The 20391-nt window shown below is 50.7% G+C and overlaps 8 protein-coding genes across 8 annotated transcripts; 4 read left to right on the top strand and 4 right to left on the bottom strand.

The window, feature by feature from the left end:
* Nucleotides 1–3202: 3202 nt before the first annotated feature.
* Nucleotides 3203–5606, bottom strand: BU24DRAFT_406321 (actin-like ATPase domain-containing protein; the record flags this gene model as incomplete). Its single annotated transcript, XM_033525757.1, has 4 exons — nt 3203–4018; nt 4067–5004; nt 5062–5382; nt 5438–5606. 4 exons carry the CDS (start codon nt 5604–5606, stop codon nt 3203–3205), a joined length of 2244 nt encoding a protein of 747 aa, XP_033388026.1.
* Nucleotides 5607–5970: 364 nt separating this feature from the next.
* BU24DRAFT_419310 (uncharacterized protein) lies at nt 5971–6319 on the bottom strand. Its single transcript, XM_033527185.1, has 2 exons — nt 6289–6319; nt 5971–6238 (listed from the first exon to the last, which is right to left on the bottom strand). Exon 2 carries the CDS (start codon nt 6212–6214, stop codon nt 6032–6034), a length of 183 nt encoding a protein of 60 aa, XP_033388025.1. The 5' UTR covers nt 6215–6238; nt 6289–6319; the 3' UTR covers nt 5971–6031.
* An 80-nt stretch (nt 6320–6399) lies between these two features.
* On the top strand, nt 6400–7699 carry BU24DRAFT_448126 (uncharacterized protein; the record flags this gene model as incomplete). Its single annotated transcript, XM_033530863.1, has 2 exons — nt 6400–6464; nt 6535–7699. The coding sequence occupies 2 exons, from the start codon at nt 6400–6402 to the stop codon at nt 7241–7243; spliced, it is 774 nt and encodes a 257-aa protein (XP_033388024.1). The 3' UTR covers nt 7244–7699.
* A 385-nt stretch (nt 7700–8084) lies between these two features.
* BU24DRAFT_459328 (Got1-domain-containing protein) lies at nt 8085–8778 on the top strand (the record flags this gene model as incomplete). The annotated part of the gene is made up of 5 exons (XM_033531718.1): nt 8085–8115; nt 8181–8207; nt 8298–8346; nt 8405–8420; nt 8482–8778. 5 exons carry the CDS (start codon nt 8085–8087, stop codon nt 8776–8778), a joined length of 420 nt encoding a protein of 139 aa, XP_033388023.1.
* Nucleotides 8779–8900: 122 nt separating this feature from the next.
* Nucleotides 8901–10195, bottom strand: BU24DRAFT_419307 (cytidine deaminase-like protein). The gene is made up of 3 exons (XM_033527184.1): nt 9787–10195; nt 9419–9732; nt 8901–9367 (listed from the first exon to the last, which is right to left on the bottom strand). Exons 1-3 carry the CDS (start codon nt 9841–9843, stop codon nt 9190–9192), a joined length of 549 nt encoding a protein of 182 aa, XP_033388022.1. The 5' UTR covers nt 9844–10195; the 3' UTR covers nt 8901–9189.
* Nucleotides 10196–10573: 378 nt separating this feature from the next.
* Nucleotides 10574–11531, top strand: BU24DRAFT_125136 (uncharacterized protein). The gene is made up of 4 exons (XM_033520943.1): nt 10574–10709; nt 10766–10781; nt 10977–11069; nt 11133–11531. The coding sequence occupies exons 1-4, from the start codon at nt 10661–10663 to the stop codon at nt 11431–11433; spliced, it is 459 nt and encodes a 152-aa protein (XP_033388021.1). The 5' UTR covers nt 10574–10660; the 3' UTR covers nt 11434–11531.
* Nucleotides 11532–13571: 2040 nt separating this feature from the next.
* BU24DRAFT_419303 (uncharacterized protein) lies at nt 13572–17351 on the top strand. The gene is made up of 2 exons (XM_033527183.1): nt 13572–14823; nt 14879–17351. The coding sequence occupies exons 1-2, from the start codon at nt 13866–13868 to the stop codon at nt 17119–17121; spliced, it is 3201 nt and encodes a 1066-aa protein (XP_033388020.1). The 5' UTR covers nt 13572–13865; the 3' UTR covers nt 17122–17351.
* Nucleotides 17352–18898: 1547 nt separating this feature from the next.
* On the bottom strand, nt 18899–20279 carry BU24DRAFT_125127 (uncharacterized protein). The gene is made up of 2 exons (XM_033520942.1): nt 19921–20279; nt 18899–19854 (listed from the first exon to the last, which is right to left on the bottom strand). Exons 1-2 carry the CDS (start codon nt 19993–19995, stop codon nt 18988–18990), a joined length of 942 nt encoding a protein of 313 aa, XP_033388019.1. The 5' UTR covers nt 19996–20279; the 3' UTR covers nt 18899–18987.
* Nucleotides 20280–20391: the final 112 nt, after the last annotated feature.

Below are 20391 nucleotides of genomic sequence, written 5' to 3'. Positions count from 1 at the left end.
GGTTGGAGAGGGGGAATGGTGATAATGATGATGACGATGATGTCGACTGTGGGCCTGAAAGGGGAAAACGAGCGAAGCAGGAGAAAGGCTGGATTCACTGCACTGCACTGTGGATGGATGAATAGACCCGACAACCGTCATTGCAGCTTCAGCCTTTCACCCCCTTCTATGAGTGATCTAATTATTTACTGAATCATACCCGCCCGTACTTTCACCGAGTGCTTCTTTTCTACGCGAGTATCATGATGTACGACACAGATACATTCGGAGTGCTAGGTACGGAGTAGATGCTGTATGACACCAGGTAACTCGTATTGTGCATCCAGATCGTCAGTTCTAGGCTGTGTGACACCATCCCGTCCTCCATCCCTTCAGCCCTTCCCTGCATTATCAGTCCCTTGTCGTGTACCAGGCTTACTCTTCCTCCTACTCGTAGTTACTGTGTACAAGTAACAGCACATACGCACGCTCTACGCTTACTTCTAAAACAACGTACGAGTCCCAACTACCGGATATCCACATCTTAAAATACACATCGCGTCCACGAGGTAGGACGTCAACATCACCAGACACTCATTAATTGCTCGTATATACTCGAAGGGAGGTGTCGTTCCAACTTTTGCGAGTCGCTTCCAGGTCACTCTGAACTAGTAGATCACAAGTGCCAACCCATGACGACACTGACACTCACTCGGGGGAGAGAGACAAGCGGTGGCGGGCGGCGGCGGCGGCAGTCCACTGATCTGCACTAATCACCAGCAATCAATCAATCAATCAATCAATCATTCAATCAATCAACTCCAGGACGCCCACAAATCCAGCCAGATTTCCCGTTCGCAAGCTACTGTATCCACGACAAATAGTTAACAGTCTGTAAATACAAATAGTAATCACCCTCATAATGAATTGACGACAGTACGGAGTTACTCTGCTCTGCACAGCCAAACTCCTCCAGCTAGTAGCTACCTACCTACTCGCCTCTCCCCCGTATCTCCTCTCCGGTTTCAACTCTACGTCCAACAAGTAGTGCATGCCCCCCAGCCCAAGGACACAAAAGCCCGCCAGCCAGGCAGACCCCTTCCAAGAAACATCTTCCCTCTCTTCCTCTCAAACAACAACACCCCGTGGCCTGTACGGAGTACTCCATACAAGGCAATACCTCAGACAACACATCCCAATACAAGCACTTCAACATCCATTCATCCAACATGTGACTCGGGTCAGAGCAAGGTAAGTCCAAGGCAGAAGAGACAAGCCAGTCGCCCTTGGTGCTCTCGACGACCCTGTTTTTCTTTCGGGACCGGGCACGCAGGGAAACTGGACTTATTCCAGGTCATTCACTTTAAGGAACGAACGAACCCAACCCGTAACTTTACAAAAATGGCGGTGGTGGTTGATCGGGTTTCAGTTGCCCCACCACCACCACTACCGCCGCCGCCACTTGTTCTGTTTGTAGATGATCGCGCTTCTGACTTGGAGGGGGAGAGTCAGATGTATGGTATGCACGTATGCAACTTTCCCTTTTACAATTGCTCTTCATTCGAGCACAAAGGGAGGACGGAACAAAGGGACCAAATATCAATTTTTGGGGACTTTGTGGACAGGACAGGGTGGGGTGGAAGAGTAGACCCTGGCCCGGCCCTACATGACCCTTCACCACGACCCTAATCAGGGCCCTAGACGACGACGATCCTGACCCTGACCTCGCCTCGCACACCTCGGTCCTGACCCACCCGCAAGAACACACGCGTACACACGAGAGGAGGAAAAAAATCTAGTTGCAAGTGAGTGGGAACTTGGGTTCTAGGTGTGACTAGGAACGAGATCTACATGCGTGTCTACACATAAATGCCGAGGAAGGTGTGTATGTGCGAGGCGGGGCGAGGTACGTACGAGTAATGTAGATGGAATGAGTGCAAGTGCAAGATCGCGTATCTTGCACTTTCACACCGTCTTCATGCATGCGGCTGGTTGGGGGATGGTGTGATCTTATCATCATCCTTAGATGCCTAGGTATCTCAAGTTAACTCAATTCATCCTCCTCCTTTTTAGTTATCGATATTGACCTTGGAAAGATTATCGTGATGGCAACACGGACTTGATATATCGATATCTCAACAACCTACCCAATTCCTTCATAGCCTCCACAACTTTCCTCTACTTACCCTCCAACTCTCCTACACACTCTTCTCCCATATACTCAGCATCTTCAAACCATCCAAACACATGATAAGAAGTTAGAACTAACCAAAAGCCCAATCCCTTTCCCCATGACTCCCAAAATACCCACCGCTGCATACTCCCTACCTAGCGTTGACCCCTTCCATCCAAAACTCCACACACCGCATCGCACCATACGACAGACAGCACACAAAAATAACCCCATACCCTTCGCATCCCAGCCCAACTGGGCATTTACAACAAACCACCTTGCGGAAAGTACGGAGTCCTGGGATGTGTACACGTTTGTTAGAGAGTGCCTACAGGGCTGTGGACAGCACACTAGCTAGTGGTTTGGCAGACCGTGTCTGTGGGCATGAGATGATGGTATCTGGAGTGATGGTGTGATTATTACTCCGCCGTGGGAAGATGGAAAGGAAGGATCGGGTTTTACGTGCTTTGTGTTTGGGGGGTTCATGTTCGTTGGTTTTGGTGTATATGCTTGTGATGTATGTGTGTGTGAGGGTCTTGGAAGTGTACGTGAGCTCTGAATCGTAACTTACGTCTCCTCCTTCATGGAGGGTTTTGGGGCTGGGGAATCATGTTGTTGGTTTATGGGCTGGGGGAAGGTAACTACCTAGGTAAGTAAGTAAATAAGCAAGTGAGTAGATAGACATGAAGGCAAACGGATGATTCAAGACAGACAATTCAAAAAAGCACTTTTCTCCGAGACATTTGTTAGGAAAGAAGCAAAACGTTTGTAGTAATGATGTCGAGATTGAGATTGAAATTGATATAACGCCTTCCCGCAAGTGTTTGTTTAGTTCCACGATCCGACTCTGGACTGCCCAATCATCCGTTCTTTGGTTGCGAACGATGTCGATCAGTTCCCGAGCCATAATTCCAGATAAAATAATGCCATTGAATAATTGAGGAAGCAACATGAAAACCATTATCAAACCGTTCCTGCTACCTACCCTGATAGAACGAAAGATCCCACGGAGAAGGCCATCAATGGGGTTAAGCACCCGAAGAAACGCTCCTAGTAGTAGTAAGCATTCCCGCAATCGTGCTCCTTGAGATAATCCCCGCCCTTCTCCATGAACTCGGAGCGGGACACGAAGTACTGTTTCGACTTCGAGTTTGCTGCCCACTTAGCTGCACCCTTCCAAGCGTCCAGGACGCTGTCCTTGGCCCGTCGCACCTTCAGCGTCTCCTCCGCTGGCAGCACGGCGCGGAGCTCGTTCCTCAGCCTGTCCTCGAAGCCCTCGAAGAGCGTGTTCCCGCCGGTCAGGAAGATGTCCTGGAGTACGTTCTTGCGGTAGGGCGAGTCCGCGAGGCGTTCGGTCAGAATGCTTGCGGCGATCTCGACGATGCCCGCTTGGTCTAGGCCTGCAATCGTCGGCTGGAAGACCACCTCTGGGCATCGGATCCGCTCCACGTTGAGGTGGATCTGGTTTGCTTGCCGTTGGCTTTCGGGGTCGAAGGGGTATGGGCCGTAGAGGAATGCGTGCATGATCGACTTGGTCCAGTCTGTTTGTGCTTCCCGTGTGGAGTCTTCGGTGAACGATGGGTCGTGCTTTAGTAGTTGTGTCTCGAGGTTCTTGAGGTCGCGGTTGAGATCCTCTTCTTCCTCATCGTCGGATCCCTCGCCCGTTGCAATTGTTCGATAGACACCCCAATCTGCGTCGTCGGCACCAAACGTATCGTCGTCTCCGCCTCCGCGTCGCCTCTTCTTCGTTGGGGTGTCAGCCGCAAGATTAGCAATCGATTTCATGCGCATCTGGTTGGCAAGCGACTTTCGGTTTCCGAGCTCAGCCTTAAGCCGTTCTCGGTCTTTCATCTTTTGAATGATAGCCTACAATCGTTAGTACTCATGCGCCTTCTACTTGAGGGAACTTAGTACCTGTCGAGCTACCCTCCTCTCTGTAACCCAGCCCTCAAAGTCATTCTCCCTTCGCTCATCGTCTAAGCGCTGTTCTTCTGCGAGACGTGCCTTCTCCTTTTCCTTCTCAATCTTAGCACGCTGTCGAGCTTCGTAGTTTGATTTCATGAGCCTTTGTTGCCTCTTTTGCTTGATGCCTTCTTCGTCTAGCTGATCGTCCGGCGTATCAAGTAGTGGGAATGTGGGCTCCTCCTGCTGTTCCTCTTCAACCTCGCCAAGATCCTTGTTTCGAGCCTTCTTGATAGACTTCTCTAGCTCCCGGATCTTTTTCTCCAGCTGACCTTCGTCATCGAAATCGTTCGAGTCTAGAAGACGCTTAGCCTCTTTCTTGGTGGTTTCCTGGATCTGTCCCTGAAGCTGTTGGTAGTATTCGAACTCCTCTTCTTTGCGCTTCAATTTATCGAGTCGCATCTTTGCCGCTTGTGCTTGCAATCGCCGTCCGCTCTCCTTTCGCTTTTCGGCAGCGGCTGCCAGCTCTTCCTCGGTCTTCTGCACAACCACCTGTTCCACGAACGGAAACTGGACCGTGTGATCTCTGTCCTCAAGGCCCGTCCAATCGAGATAATGGCTGAGTTCGTTTTCGTAGTCTTGGCTTATGTAGCAGTGCTCCCGTACCAGATCCTCAGCTTGCGGGTCGCTGATCTTGCCGGGAAACGAAGGGTATTTCAGCCTCAGAAGTTTCAGAAGATATTCTACGGACTGGAATCGTCCCCAATTTAACCTCGTCGCTTGTGAAAGTATTGCTTTTGAGTCGACCACCGGGATCAAGTGGGTGGAGGTATACGATGAATCGACGACCAGGCCGTGCTTGCCTCCGTTGTATGAGTAGGAGAAGAGAGAATCGATTCCGTAGGCGACAGAGGGGGCTCCGTAGCACTCGAAGAGGATTTCGGACATTGCTGTAGAAATCAATTAGCACTTGAAATGGTAGATCCGTCTTTGAGCATCCCACATACTTTTGCGCGAGTATCCCAGATTTGCGACAGGCTCCGTCATTACCACAGGCCTATCTATAGTTCCACCCTTGCTCTCTATGCCTAGCTTGAGGAAGCAGTAGTCTAGCACTCCCTCCATTGCATCCCAGTTGTTGATGATGTTACTTCCGGGTTCGTAGACATTCTTGGCCTGGCCACGCGCTGTACCGTCGGCATAGATGTCAGAGCCAATGAAGGTAAAGGTTCGTCCAACCTTGCGATCGCGGTATCGAGACCAAAGGGGAGGAAGCGAAACGCGCGGTTTGGAGTCGAAGGACCAGCCGGCGCGAACGGTCGACGAGCCTGTCAAGAAAGTTAGATGTCATCTCTTCGGATGATGAAGCTGTTGTAGAACTACCATTGTCAATCACGATGGCCGTGTCGCCAGAGCTACGCGCGTAGCCCTCGTGGTCCACAGGCTTGAAGCCCTCAAAGGGCGGCTCGTTCACACTCCATATCTTCGTCGGAGCGGGCTTTGGGGAGTTGCGACCAGAGGGCGGCACTTCTATCGTTGCTCCTGGAGCCATGTCGAATTCGTGTCGTAACCTGCGAATGGAGCTGCCAGGGAAATCCGAGAGACCGTTATGACATGTCGTGCGAAGCTGATGTTAAGTTTGGTGTTAGCGTGAGCTTTGCGACCACAATTGTTCTCACGTCGTCTGGACCTGCATCATCCTCGGTGGTCCGCGCGCCTCCCGAAAAGGGTTGACCTCACTAGGTTGATATCGCGTTCGATTACTCTGGGCATCACAAATTATTTGAATTGTGTACAATGAATTTATAGAAGGCTTAAGATCTAATCATTTACAAGGCATCGTCCTTATTGAACTCCCACTTTGCTCTCGATTTCACTCCAAACTTCAAATGCATTCGAGTGCGTTGATCATAATAGTCGTCTCGATTGCTACTATCTCAGCAGTCAATCCACATTATCCTTTTCATGATGGATCCTTCAGTGTGTTCGTAGCTGTAACATGTTAGAGCTTAAATTCAAGGATTGCTTGTTTGTATTTTCATCCAGTATCTTACCCTCTAGGTGGAATAACACGTTGGACTGATAGTTCTTGAACATCTGTGCCACAAGCTCCACGTCCATGTTCTGGATGTTGATCTCTTGCAAATTCTTGTTGAGCATCATGATCGCTTCATTCAATTTCTCCTACACTGGAATCAGTTCCTGCCCTTGCATACTGGAGGGGTATATCATACAACGTTGACTATGATGCGGGAAAGGAGCAAGCTCTGCTGATGTTCATGTGGGCTCTCCTATACGAGATCAACATTCAAGAGTCAATTTATCTTCAAAATGGTAGTCTTACCATGTTGCTTAATCTTCGAATGTGGTTGTATCTGCGATTCTCAAACGCGTGTTGCGGGCGTTGTTTGTGAGTGCCAAGGCGCGGGTTGGTAGGGCTGAATCCCAGCAAGCAATGCGCTGCTGCTATAACCTCCCAGCTTCCGGCATTCGAACGTTTACGCGCAGTCTTCCATTCTCCCTCCGCCTCTCCAGATTGACTTCTACCTGACATCGCATCTCTTCGTGCCATTTTCCGAATTCTTCCTCAAACGTGTCGCAGAAGCTCACGCTGCACCAACTCAATACAAGATGGCGCCCATAACAACAGCGTCCGACGAGAAGACGCATCAAGCGCTCCTGGACAAGCTCGACATCCACGGCGTTCATAAGCCATACCGCAACCCTCACTGGAAGCCGCCACAGCGCCGAAACAAGAACGTCAGGCAGATCGTCTCCGACGCAGCGCGCAAAGAAGCTTCCGTCATGGCTACCCAGAACAACAGCGGCGTCTCGACTCCCGTGCTCCCTCATTCCGAAGCCTTGACCCCAGTCAACAGCAACTCGCGACAGGCGAACATCGCGCAAGCGGCACAGAGCTTGAGTACATTGGTATTGGAGAGGAACAGCCGTGCTGCTATGGCGAGTGGCCCTGCTGCGACGTATACGAACATCGAGTCCGCTCCTAGCTTCCATCCGAGCAGCCAGAGGAGATATTGCGATATCACAGGCCTGCCAGCCCCATACACCGATCCGAAGACGAGGTTACGGTACCACAACAAGGAGATATTTGGAGGTATTAGGACGATGCCGCAGAACGTATACGAAAGCTATCTAGCAGCTCGAGGAGCCCACACCGTGTTGAAGTGAGCGATGTCACGTCGGTCGACATGGGACGTCACAGCCTGTAGCAGGCAACGTCTATTATACCCAATCTATATCGGTTACGGAGTTGGTTTTTGAATGTATTGAAGCAGGATCCTTCTATATCACAATGGGAAAGCCCCAGCATTGGAAAGAGATTCTGGGAATGGCATGGCAATGGCATACGAAAGCAAATTCAAGCATGTCTGAGGCACAAAGTCAAACTCAATCCACCCACCTTGCCCCTTTCGAAGCAAGGCTCAAGACTGCGCTCCGGCTTAATCGGCACTCATTTTTTGTTCTTCGCCAGTAGACAGGATACCAGGAACTCAGAGCAAATCGTTCCTAGTTACAGCAGCATGAAAAGCGTACTGTTGCCAAGGCGGTCCGTTGTGTTACCTCTCGCAAGAGGCGTTTATAATACAGACTATTTATTTTAGTGATAGATCAATGGTAGCATCTACACGTGAACAAGACGTGCGTGAATCGTGATGCTATGTCGCTGCAACATTGTGTGTGGTCAAAGTCTGCAAGCAAAAGCTCCCACAGAAATCGAAACATTTGAAGGGAAGGGGGCCGCCAGCGGCGCATTGGGCGCCATGCGATCCAGCACCACCGACCCGCGCTGCGCCCGTCACGTCCTCCCGCCGTCGGTCGTTCCCAACTGGACACGAGACAGAAATATAAGAAACTCCCCATCATTTGTTGTACATAGTAACCCGCGATAAGCTCGAACCCCGAACCCACGTACACTCCTCCAATCGTCAAAGAAATTGATCCTACGTAAATCCTCTCGTCAACTTCAATCTCCCCCCTTACGGTCTTACGACCCGCACAATCCGGCACGATGCCTACAATGTGGCTCACAGACACCCAAAGTACGCAATCCCGTTGCGCAATCCAGCCTTGTATCCCTTCACGATCGCTAACATTTCCTCAACAGAGATTGGGGTCGCTTTCTGCTCAGGAGGTATGCCAACGCCCGCGCGCGCACACAGATACACACGAATCGTAGACACTTGAAACCCGGAATCGCATTTCTGACTGGCTATGCATATAGGCGGCTTCTTTCTCATGGGCGGCGTGATGATGTTTTTTGACCGCTCGATGTGCGTATTCCCCTTACCCCTGGAACTACGACGAAGATGCTGACTTGGGACGGTATAGGCTGGCCATGGGCAACGTAAGAGATCCCGATTACCCTCGATACTTGATCCGCGAACCCCCCTAACCGCTAATCGCAGATTCTCTTCCTAATCGGCCTCACCCTGATAATCGGATTCCAGAAGACAGCCATCTTCTTCGCGAGGCGTCAGAAGTGGAAAGGCACGGCTGCTTTTGTAGCTGGAATCGCACTTATTCTATTGCGCTGGCCCTTCTTCGGGTTTTTGATTGAGTTGTATGGCATCTTGGTGCTGTTTGGTGACTTCTTTGCCACGATCGCAGGGTTCGTGGGGAATATTCCTGTGGTTGGGCCGTACATCGCGCAAGCGCTTGAGAAGATCTCTGGGGGGCCGAGGAACGCTGAGTTGCCTGTGTAACGGAAGGGTATAATGTTGAAGACTTACAAAAGCATGGGTGGAATGGCGTTGAGATTGGGAATGATCTTGGTGGGATTTGGTGGCACTTTCATGATCACAAGGAGTTTCACTGATAAGGACATGGCGCCAGAGACGAGGGTTGAATGCATTACTAAGGAATCCTGCATTGCAATACATAATGTTCATTGCTCATTCATATCTTCAATACTTCATCATCGGCATGAGCTCTCATGGATTCTCAACATGGACGCTCTGCACTGACACCCATGGCATTTCCCCGTATTTCGTTTGATAGGATATGCTGTTATAAGTATACTTGCCGGGGTGTAGCGGATGAAGCGAATGCTTGGTGATTTTACAGATCAAACAATCTGTACGTCAAGTTGACCTGCTCTTGGCGCTGTTGCTGTTTCATTTCTTCGGTGCATGGATGTCCATGGGCGAGATCTCGGTCTTCAATTCGCGAGTCCTCTTTTGCTTTGGTTCGGGTGCTTTCTCATTCTCCTGTACGTAGAACTTTCGGAGGAGCATTATGGCCTCTTCACGGAAAATGCCACCATGGACCGGATATGGTTTGTCTACACTGATACTGTTGTAAAGTCAATACACGATACTCATTTGCGCAGTACAGATCACTCACTCCGAATGAATGTTCAACACACCACCAGTGCCGCCGAACCTCTCATTCCAGCAACCAAAGTAGACAGCTCGGATCCCATACTGTCTCAGCATTGATGCACACATGACACAGGGCTCGACCGTGACATAGAGGTCGGTTTCCTTGAGGATGCTGATTGGAAGTTTCGACAGGATACCCGCGAGGGCCACGAACTCGGCATGCCTAGTTCCATTCAAAGTTCTATTGGTCTCGTTCATGCCCCTGCCTATGATCTCGTCATCTTTGACGAAGACACAGCCCACGGGAGTCTCGTCACTGCGCAGTGCAAGTTCAGCCTGCCAATCTGTGAGTAGGAAGATCAAAAGAAAGTTGAGTCAAGGTTTAATCACCATTGCAATGGCTTCGCGCATGAAGCGCTCATGATACGCTTTCTTGTCAGGATTCATTGCGTAACGGTCATGATCTGCGATTTAGGCTTGGCAGGGCTGTTGCATGCTGATTGGGGAGCTGGAATTTCCGGGAGTATGGGTTATGGTGTGGCGGCGGATTGTATTGTTAGGTGAGATTTCCGGAGGCAAAGCCAGAAATCGTCCAGCAAGCAAGGCGCAGTAATTGTGTTGGAGTTGTGGATGATAGGTCGGTTGGAAGGTAAATGTCTGGAAGTTGATTGTTAGCCTATCTGCTCTTGCTGTGTTCACTTTTCTGCGAATTGAGCAAGTGCGAATCTGCGACAAAAATAAACCTCTAGCCACTCCCAAACGTCCGTCAGTGCTGATGAGTGGACTGGGTGAGTGGGTGGTTGCGGCTTGGTGCGACGGGGTCTTTCTGGAAAGATTTTAACCGAGAATGGAAGTCGCACTAGACCCTTTGTGGACGAGCCGCGACCGAACGACGTGGAACAGCGGACAAGCCATTGCTATTGCGACGACGCTCATCATCTTCTAGAGGCAACAACAGTTCACTATCACTCCCCAAAGCAACTATTCACTCTTACAGTGCACTCAGTATCTTGCATCGCCATATCTACTCCATTACGTGGTCCTATACGCAACGGCCCCCCGCGGACGCACTCTTCAAAAGTAAACTAGATCGCTGCCTCGGACGGTCCGCGTCACCCGACATATTTCTCGGCGCAGCGCTCAGCTTCCCTTCTAACACCAACAAAGCTGCCACGATAGCTCAATAGACACCTCAACACACCTTGCTATCCACGAATCTCAATTCATACCCATTGTCACAACCAAACAAACAATACCTTTCACGATGGGTTTCGGCGAAAACATCTCGGAGGAGTTCAAGTCCAGGAACTTCAGTAAGGAGACATTCCCGCGCTGCCGTAGAGCTTATGCTGACTTCATATCCTTCTAGGTATCTACGGTCAATGGTCAGTCACCCTTCCCAGCCATCTTGATGTGAGGGCATTGGATAGCACGAGCATGCGCATGTCATGAATCGAATGCACAGTGTGGAGAGACGATCGGCACCCCGACCTGGCGATCAAAGAACGGAGCAAGCTGCGGGCATCGTTATCGAGACAAAATATCACACACAACGCAGTATCAGTACTGACTCGAGATAGGACCGGCATCGTCTGCGTATTCCTTTGTATTGCGCTCGGAATCGCAAACATCTTCCACCTTGGACTCCTTATCTTGTTTAGCATAATATGCCTGTTCGTGTTCCGCTTCCTCCACGTTTACATTCCTGAGCAAACCTATTGACTGATCATGTATAGCGTCTGTGGATTCATCATCATCTTCATTGAGATCCCTCTTCTCCTCCGCATCTGCCCTACCTCGCCGAAATTTGATGGCTTCATCCGTCGATTCGAAACGAACTACATGCGTGCCGCAATCTACCTTCTCATGAGCGTGATCCAGTGGATCAGTATTTCCGTCGACGTATCCTCGCTCATCGCCGCCGCCGTTGTGTTGCTTATTGCGGCATGCTTCTATGCTTTGGCTGGCATCAAGGGTCAGGCCTTCCAGGGCAGCAAGACCTTGGGCGGCCAAGGTGTTGCGCAAATGATCATATAAGATCAATGATGCAATGTTTGAGCAGGAGAGACAACAAGAAGCGTGGCAACGAAGGAGATGCTGGACGGGACGAAGATTTATATGGACGCTCTGACTCACGCTGTCAAGTTGTTGGCGCTGTAAATCTTAACGGACTGCAAGAATCAGTGGTGGAGAATCCGTTGGGGAACTTTTCATCTACTTCTTGTATCATCAATGAATAGCTGGGCGTTTTGGTTCGATTATCACGGGATGAAAAAGAAAGGCATCAACTGTCTAGTTTTGTTTGGCGGTGGCCCTACGGCACGATATCATAGCAGGAATCATTATGCTAGTACAGGAATTTCATCAATTGATTTGACGTATCGCAGTCGAGGACCTCTTGGTAGCAGACATGGCTTCCTACATGATTATGTGCATATGCTGGATGATGTAATTATAATAACTCTTGATGTCTCGTCCGTGGGGTGTTCACCCACGTAAAAGGTGGACTAATACATCATTGGGAGGAGGAGATTAGAGCATGGGGGATGCGGTATTGTTGGTCTTCAATAGACCCAGATATGACGAAATAGGTACAACCTGACTGCTTCCCCACGAAGAACAGAGACGATGTTCTTTTCAGACAAAAGGAATCAAAGCAGAAGACATACAAAGCATAGCAATTGAACCTCAATTTGCTGTTCGTCTGTTCCTGAACCATTGAATGGGCTACGAGCTAGCTGCAGGGCTACGAAGAGACTGGGGTTTGTTCTTCACAACTGATCTGATCACGAGGCTCAGCTCAGAGCTCAGCGCGGGGAACCCAAGCTAGTGGCGTCTGCAAAGCAAGCTCTTGTTCGAAGCTGTTCATCAGAGTCTTCACATCGGTCCAAATCGAGCATTCAATAAACCCCCGCGGAGATCACCAAGTCACGGACTCAATCGTGATCATAAGCCAACTCTTCACTGCATCGATATAATCGATACAATACAAGATCCTTTCAAACGATCTCCCATCAATAGCTGTAAGACAGGTAGGAAGGATGAAACGTCGATTGACTGCAATCAGGACTCGCCCTGATAAAGGCTAGTAGGTAGTGGATGGGAAAGCATTCAGAATGACGATCCCATCACATCACCCAGCCCATCAAGTATCAGCATCTTGCAGTTACAATAGACAAAGTGCTCCATATGCCGTGCAATATGCAGGTATGTGGGCGGATGATTCAGGTGTGCCAGAGCTATGCATTGGCAACGCGGGATTTTGTATGCGAGGCATGGGGCCTGGCGCTGTGCCATGTTGCTTGCTATCTGCTTTAGTTAGTGGCAGAAGCTGTAGAGTCGGTTTCATGGCCGCCATGTGGTTGAATGGGATTGTGACAGATGTGCGGTAGCTGTCGAACAGCACAGGTGGCCAGGGTCCGCGAGGGAAGCCCCAAAATCTATGCTCGCGTCTTGCTGAATCAATAACGAATGCCCTTCATCTTATTCGTACAAGTAACTCATAGGGAAGCATATTCTCCACCAAGCCGTTGATGTTGAGCGTTTTCTCTTGTCTTAGCTAGAGGTATGTATGTATGTGCTTGTGCCGCCCTGGTTGTTGACCTATCCTGGCCCGGCCTGGCGCCATCGTGAGGTTTTGCATCATAATGCGGGTCTCTCCAAGGTCTCCAAGCTGCGGGCCCTGTACAAATACCCTTCGATCGCCCGCATTTCGACCCCCCGGCTGACCTTTATGGGACTCGTATCTTGACGAACCGGTCTTGCAGCCTCTTTTCTGAGCATTATTTACAGCTGAACCCTCTCCTACTTTGTACCATCTTGTTTCCTCTACATTGCCACCATCTTTGTTAATACACAGGTAGCAGTTGATAACTGACTACGTACATATATCGTTTCATCGTATCACATCATATCACATCACATCATATCATTAGATACCTATCCTGCCTGGTACCTTGAGATCTCTGGTGAGTTCGTTCGTTCGTTCGTTCGCTTCGACTCCAATCTAGATCCGCTCCTTTGTCCCGCCCTAGCAGCGTCATCAGGTCTTGCGGTCAATTGTCGCTCGCCTGATTGGCCAACTTGCACTTCCAGCCTGTTTTCCCGGCTGCCGAGGGGAGCTACGCTACTTCAGTCATGCGCAATTGAGTGATATCTACTCTGTACACTGACTGGTCTTGCTCTGCCCTGCGTCAACCCAACCTTACCCTACTCTACTCTACTATCTACCGTATCTTAATTGATAGCGGTTATCCTCGCACATCTTTTCAAACACTCATCCCCCTTCTTATCACATCACCTCGTCTCTTATTCACCTTTCTCAATTGTCAATGGCTGCTCGCTGACGTACTGACCCACTCTATAGCTTCCTCAATTGCGATCCAGAAAACCACACCCACATACCGTACTTGCACTCAACTTCACTGCGCCTTCCATTATCACATTAAACACATAAACTACATCCAACCATGTCTACTCCAGCCATACCTCCTCGCCCCAGTCGTTCGCAGAACCAGACTCCAAGCAGCAATACACACATGGACGTCCCCAAGGTCCCTCCCAGGCCCGGCCGCCGTATCGACCGTTCCGTTTCTCCCAACCGCGATACATACGCCCCCTCTCCGCTCAACGACCCGTCTTTCGTCCATAGCAGGGACCAAAACAAGAGTAAACGCTTGAGCACTGAGGTGCCTGACCGCCCGCCGAGTGTTTCTCTGCCCTCCCTCGGCCAGGAAGGCAGCGAATACGCAAGCTTCGACGACCTGTCCAAGACCCTCTCGCTGGGCCGATCAACCTCCCCACACCAGACAAAAAATGTAGCTGGTGACCTGCCCCTGCATGCCCCAAGGGCTTCGGTCCCCAGCTCTACAGCCCACAGCAGGATTCAGACTGTCACCAGAACTGACTCTTCGCAGGCAGTAGCTGCTGGAGTGGGTAGCCTAGCCCCGGAAGACAAATCGGCCACTACAAGTGAGCATCGTCGCTCGGATTCTTCGACCGACGACCGCTCGCGTCCTGCCTCGATGTACAAGGAGGAGGAAGAACAGGGCATACCTGAAATCGGTGTACAAGTCCCCATGTACCCGAACGCTGGAGACGTTCAGGCTCCCACTCCAGGCCCTCAGGAACTGAGTGGCCATGCGGCTAACCTTGGACCTTCTGAGAGACCCCGACATCACGGACGTACCAAGAGCGGAAGAGAAATCTTCCACGGCCCTCCTGGTAGTTACGGTCTCCATGGACACGGAGTAGGCCCAAAGAACGAATTCGACAAGCAGTGGTACGCAAAGCATCCAGAGGATGCCAAACGTGAAAAGGCTGGAGAATACGGTCCACATGTCCAGGTTAATAGGAAGGACTATCACTGGATGGGAGATGATCTAGTCAAACTCGTTCACTCTTCAGGTGCTAAAGGCGTTGGCATGGGTAGGTTGTCTCTGCTGATATGAACATCGGAGATCTAGCTGACCAAGAGATACAGGTACGTCCAGGGAGGCCGTTGGAACCCCGGATGAACAGATTGGCTACATGGCCAGCGAGGAATTCGCTTCCAGAATGGCATCAACGTCTCCTCACCCAAAATCCTCCAACCGCCCCATCTCCAGTGGCAAGTCCGCTGTTAACGTCGAGTCGCCGTTACGCCACTCCGACGAAACGGGAGAACTTGGCGGGCCAAAGACGGATGGCGAGTCGGAAGATGTAATTCACATTGATCCTCCCACCCATTCTTCAAGCAAGATTCATGGTGGTGGTTACGACCCTCCAACCCAAGATTTGGGAGCTCATGGCGGGAACACGGAAGAAAAAGGTGGTTGGGTCACTGAACAAGGCCATGGCACACCCATCCTTGCTTCTGATGAGCTCAAGAAGTATCCAGGAACAGAACACAGACAACCTGCCGTGGACCCTGAGCTCGAGCGTCGTCGAAGTGGCGAGTATATCGTCAATGAGTCGCTCGGCCAACCGGCCTACATCACCAAGCAGCGAACTCATAGCAGGAGTTCAAGCAGGAACAAGAGCATTTCTTCAGCCAAGAATTTGCAGCGTTTTGCAAGCCCGACCGAGCATGACCGAAGCGGAACTCCTTTGGAGTCTACTAAGGAGTATGAACCCCTTTTCCCCGATGACGACGTCGAGAACAAGAAGCCAAAATCGGAGAAGCGTCCCGCGCATGCGCCGCGCCATCATTTCCCCAGCCAGGATGTGTGGGAGGATTCACCCAGCAGCCACCATCTTGAGACTACCGTCGACTCCCCACAACTTCCCGAAGAGCCTAAGGAGCACGAAGAGCCAATTTCTGCGACACAGACCTTTGAGAAGCCAGAAGATGAGGCTGCGCGTAAAGATTCGACCTCCAAAGAAGATAAAGAATCCTTCCTACCCGAGCATACGAAACATCTCGCCAACAAGCATCTCAAGAACGTCGATGTGCCTACTCGCCCCGGTCTGAACCAGCGCTTCCCTAGCCACGATATTTGGGAAGATGCCCCTGATCATGGTCAACTAGTCACTACTGTGTCAACTCCTCAATCGGAAGATGTCAATGAATACGCCGATGATTCACCGATCGTGGAGAAACCGGCTGTTCCCTCTCGACCTATCATCCCCGCTAGGCCGCAAAAGCCTAAGGATCTGTCGCCCGTTGACAAGAAAGCGCCAGTCATTCCAGATAGGCCGAAGCCACAGGTTCCTGCTCGTCCTACGAAGACAATCTCCTCGGATAAGGTACCGACAGTTGAATCGCAAGGAGAGGCTCCACCGCAGCCCAAGACAAAACCACAAGTTCCCGCTCGCCCTGGCTCTTCTAAGATTGCTGCTCTTCAGGCTGGCTTTTTGAAAGATCTGAACAGCAAATTGGGTATTGGGCCTCAAGCACCCAAGATCAAGGAGCCCGAGCCTGAACCTGAGGAGGCACCAAAACCACTTCAAGATGCTAGGAAGGGACGGGCTAAGGGTCCTCAGCGTAGGAAGCCACAGAGTTCGCGCTCTCCCGCAGCAGCAGAATCTAGCGTGGTGTCGGAGGTTGCAGTTCCCAAGGCTGAGTTGAAGCTTTCCAGCGTTAGCACCATCTGGAGCATTGGATACGACGGAAAATTGGATGCACCAGCTGCTCAGATGGCAGTCACATTGCAAGAGGCCATCAAGCCTTCCTCCAAGACCGAACCCGCCGTTGTTCAGACAGAGACCTCCGATGACCTTCAGCCTGTGCAATCAAACACCTCCGTCAAGAGCGAGGGCGCTGTTGCCGACGCCGCCTCTCGTGACAGTGTAGAGGAGACTGCCGCGCAGGAGGATCTAGCTCCTACCACCACACTAGAGTCGAATACTTCGGCTGTGTCCGCCGAAGACAAGGTCGATGCACAGCCCGAACTCACCGCTACAGGCGGTGTTCCCCTCGAGACAGAAGGCGGCCCTGAAGTCACGCTCCCAGGCTCGAGCGCAGAGACCGCCAAAGAGCAACCAGAGCTCTCGGCGACTGGTGGCGTGCCGCTGTCGGTTGAGACTGGCGGTCCCAGTGTCACCCTCCCCGGTTCAACAGGTGAGATCAAGTCTCCTGTGGAGACTAAGCTCGCGGAGACAATCTCGGAGGAGCTAGCCTCTCCCAAAGCCACTGGACCAACCGAGCCCATCATCACACAGGAGCCTATTGCTGCCGAGCGTACAGTTGCCGCGGCCGAAGGTGAAGAGAAGGAGGTCGGCCAGGATGCAAAGGTCGTCACCTAGTGGACCTTGATTGCTTATCGACCTCTGAGCGTGGCTTTAACAGCACAGAGATGATGACATAGACGACACGAGAGGCTTACGCCGACCCGAACGAGAAAAAAAGACCGTATGAAGGGGCAATGAATTGTTTTTTCTTTCAACCGTATAATAGGATTATTAGTATTCTATCAATCCGAACAAACCACACCTCTTTTACATAAGTAGTACAAGAACGAATCGATTGTGTTTATATCTCTATCTTTGATGTGTGCCTCTGTCCCAGGACCGATGACTTTCGATTCCGCCCGTCTCGATTCAACGTGATTATATGCATACATGTACCGTTCATTCATCCTTGTAGCAACTTACCATCATGTTCAGGACCCGTCCGCCATCATCCCCCAAAGAGAAAGAGGAAGAGAAACAGAAACAAAATCCAGCCCCACGGGTAAGGCTTTCGAACGCCCCATCTCACGTACACGTACATAAGATGAACATACATTTGAGGGGTGTAACGGGAGTGACGGGTAAGCCACCCGCAAGCCAGCACCCGCAGCACACCCCAGAGAAGTCATGAACTGCGCGTCATGCGTCTGTACAAAAATCTCGATATGGGAAAATCGAAATATCATTAGTAAGAGAGAAAGAGAGAACGACAGTCATTTTCCCTCCCGCACTCGTCACCTTGCTCATTTTAATCTCCGTTCTTGGGGGTTTCGATTCGTTCTTTTCATTTTATTTCTCAGAGAAGGAGAGGAAGGAAGGAAATGTAGGAGCACATCTATCTTCCCTTTCTTCTTTTTGATATCGCGGGTTAAATGCTTGCCTAGGTACATAAGTTGTAGGTGCAGTTTGTAGATCGATGGCTACCTAGGTACGTTCACCACTTCACCGCGGTTCTACGTGGTTGTTTTTATACTATCAATCTCGTAGATAGGTTCTTGCCGTACTTGTACGAGAAAAATAGACAAACGGAAACAAAATAAAAGTCCGGGCTCCGGAGTTTTTTCCTTCTTATATCGTATTTTCGTTCCGTTCCGTTTCGTTTTTTCTCGGTTTTTTTTTTTAATCATTGTCCGGTTTTCCGTATTGTCCGTAGCGGAGATTTCTTGTGGCGCAGGTAGATCTCGCAGTTGTAAGATCTAAGATTTGAGATTAGGATTTAGGATTCAGGATGACGGGGGCAGGGGGGGAATTGTTGGGTGGCGGGCGATGATCGCCTGTGTATCATCGTTTTGGGGGAGGGGATTGGGCACGGGACTGGGGACTGGACGGCGGAGCGGAAGAGAGTTGGTGTTTTTTTTTAATTCTAAATGTTCCTTGATGGAATATTATTTAGTTAATTATTATTTGTGAAGACAGTTTTCTTGACGGGACGGTTTAGAAAAGAGGTTTAACTAAATTCATGATTGGAGATGATGATCACGGACTACAACGTGGGTCACGATATTGGGTACAAGCGCGGGATTGTTCAATATTTTTTTGTTTAGAGAGACATGTCGATTAGACATTTTAAACGTTTCGAAGACCGTCTTCGCTGAACGAAGACGATAATAATAAATAAAACATAGTGATGATATACATTGCCACCACCATGCCATGCCTATCGCTAATGAAGCGATTCCCGAATGCTTTCCGCCTTTTGCGTTGGGGAATAAACGATGACGACGCGGTCGTTCACCTTGGGTGGAAAGAAAGTAGCCGCCCATGCTCAATGAAACTCCGGTTATGCCTCTCGTGGACAAATCAATGAAAACTGCGCCGGGACCAGATCATCGTGGCCGCTCATAATATACAACGTGGTTATAAGATTTCCATCCGATTCATGCGCCCGTAACCATCCAATTCAGTAGTAAGTCGTAAAATAGTAAGTCGAATGTAAAGGGTCTAGGGCAGGAAATGCGAATAATGGCCAGGAACCCGCTGTCTGCACTTTTCGCAATCGTCCCTGTAGCCCATGCTGAATCGTCCCTTGCCGGACAGTGCTCCACTGCGTTTGCGTCCGCGTGACGGAGTCGTTAAAACACCCGGCGGTGGCGGCAGTCCATCACTACTCTCCTGCGACTCCAGGTCCATCCGCTCAGCATTCGACGTCACACTAAGACGCGAAAGTTGCGACTGCGTGAGGGCGGTGGGCGTATCTGGGATATCTTCGTCCTCCGAGATGGGCGACGGCATGCGGCGACTGCGGTCGTGTTCTACCTGCGCCTGCTTTCGTATTGTCGGAGGCTTCTGGAGGAGTGGGTTCTGGGGCACGCCGAGGTAGCCGTTTCCGGAGTCCATGCTCAAACCACCCGCCAAGCCACTGCTCGGATAGCCGACTCCGCCCAAAAGACTCGTATTCATGGGCCCTCTGGGTCCGTTGAAGGTTGGGAAAATGGGCGTTGGCAATCGTCCTGTGTTGTTTGCTGCTGCGTCTATGCTGCTGAATGAGTCGAAGTTGAGCTTCGCGGGCCTGAGGAAGTTCGATATGAAGGGAGAATCTGGCGGCTGGCTGCCAATGATGTCGAAGTCGTCTTCCTCCTCTTCCACCTCCATGTCCATGTCCATGTCCAAATCTGCCTGCCGTGGAGAGGAAAATGTCGGCTGTTCATCTTGCACTGAGACTGGAGAGTTCTGCTCGGACTGGGCGGGCGTCATGGCTCCTAGATCTTGCATGATGTGAGGCGGCGACGGTTGATTGCCAAAGTTTGATAGAGAGCTGAGGTTGGCGTTGACATTGTGAAATCCATGGAAGGCGAATGGACGTGACTTCTGTAAAGATATGTTGTCAGTGTTTGGTCCACAGTGAGGAGCGATGAGCCTGGTGGCAGCACGTACTTTCAAGTACCTGTCATCCTCTGAGTCCGAGTCATCGTCTCGTGCACGCTTCAGAGGTTGTTGAAACGCAAACATGGTGATGTAGTTATCTTGTGACGGAGTGGGTGGTTTGCGACAGGCGTGGTCAACACGTCGGAGGGGGGAGAGGGATAAGGACAGGAAGCGACCGACGAGGGACGGGAACGGCGAAGAGGTTGAGTTGAGATGTTTTGAAGAAGTCACCCAAGCGCAGTGCGCATTATGTTTAGGTCATGACCAAACGGAGGAGGGGGTAGCCGTGTGGATCAGGGGAAGTCGCATGTAGGCACGACAGGGTAGAATGGTGCGTTTCAGGCGGCCTCGGACGCTACAAACTCTTGCACGCTCACGCCCACACTGACCCTACAGGTAGGTAGTCAAGTACAGGCTGGCACGCTCATACGCCCGCTAATAGACTAATACTACTCGTATCTCTCTATCTGCACCCAAGGA

This window comes from Aaosphaeria arxii (genome assembly GCF_010015735.1).
Source record: "Aaosphaeria arxii CBS 175.79 unplaced genomic scaffold BU24scaffold_2, whole genome shotgun sequence".
Lineage (NCBI taxonomy): Eukaryota > Fungi > Ascomycota > Dothideomycetes > Pleosporales > Aaosphaeria > Aaosphaeria arxii.
The sequence above is the reverse complement of the archived record's forward strand: the minus strand, read 5'-3'. Positions and strand labels throughout refer to the sequence as shown.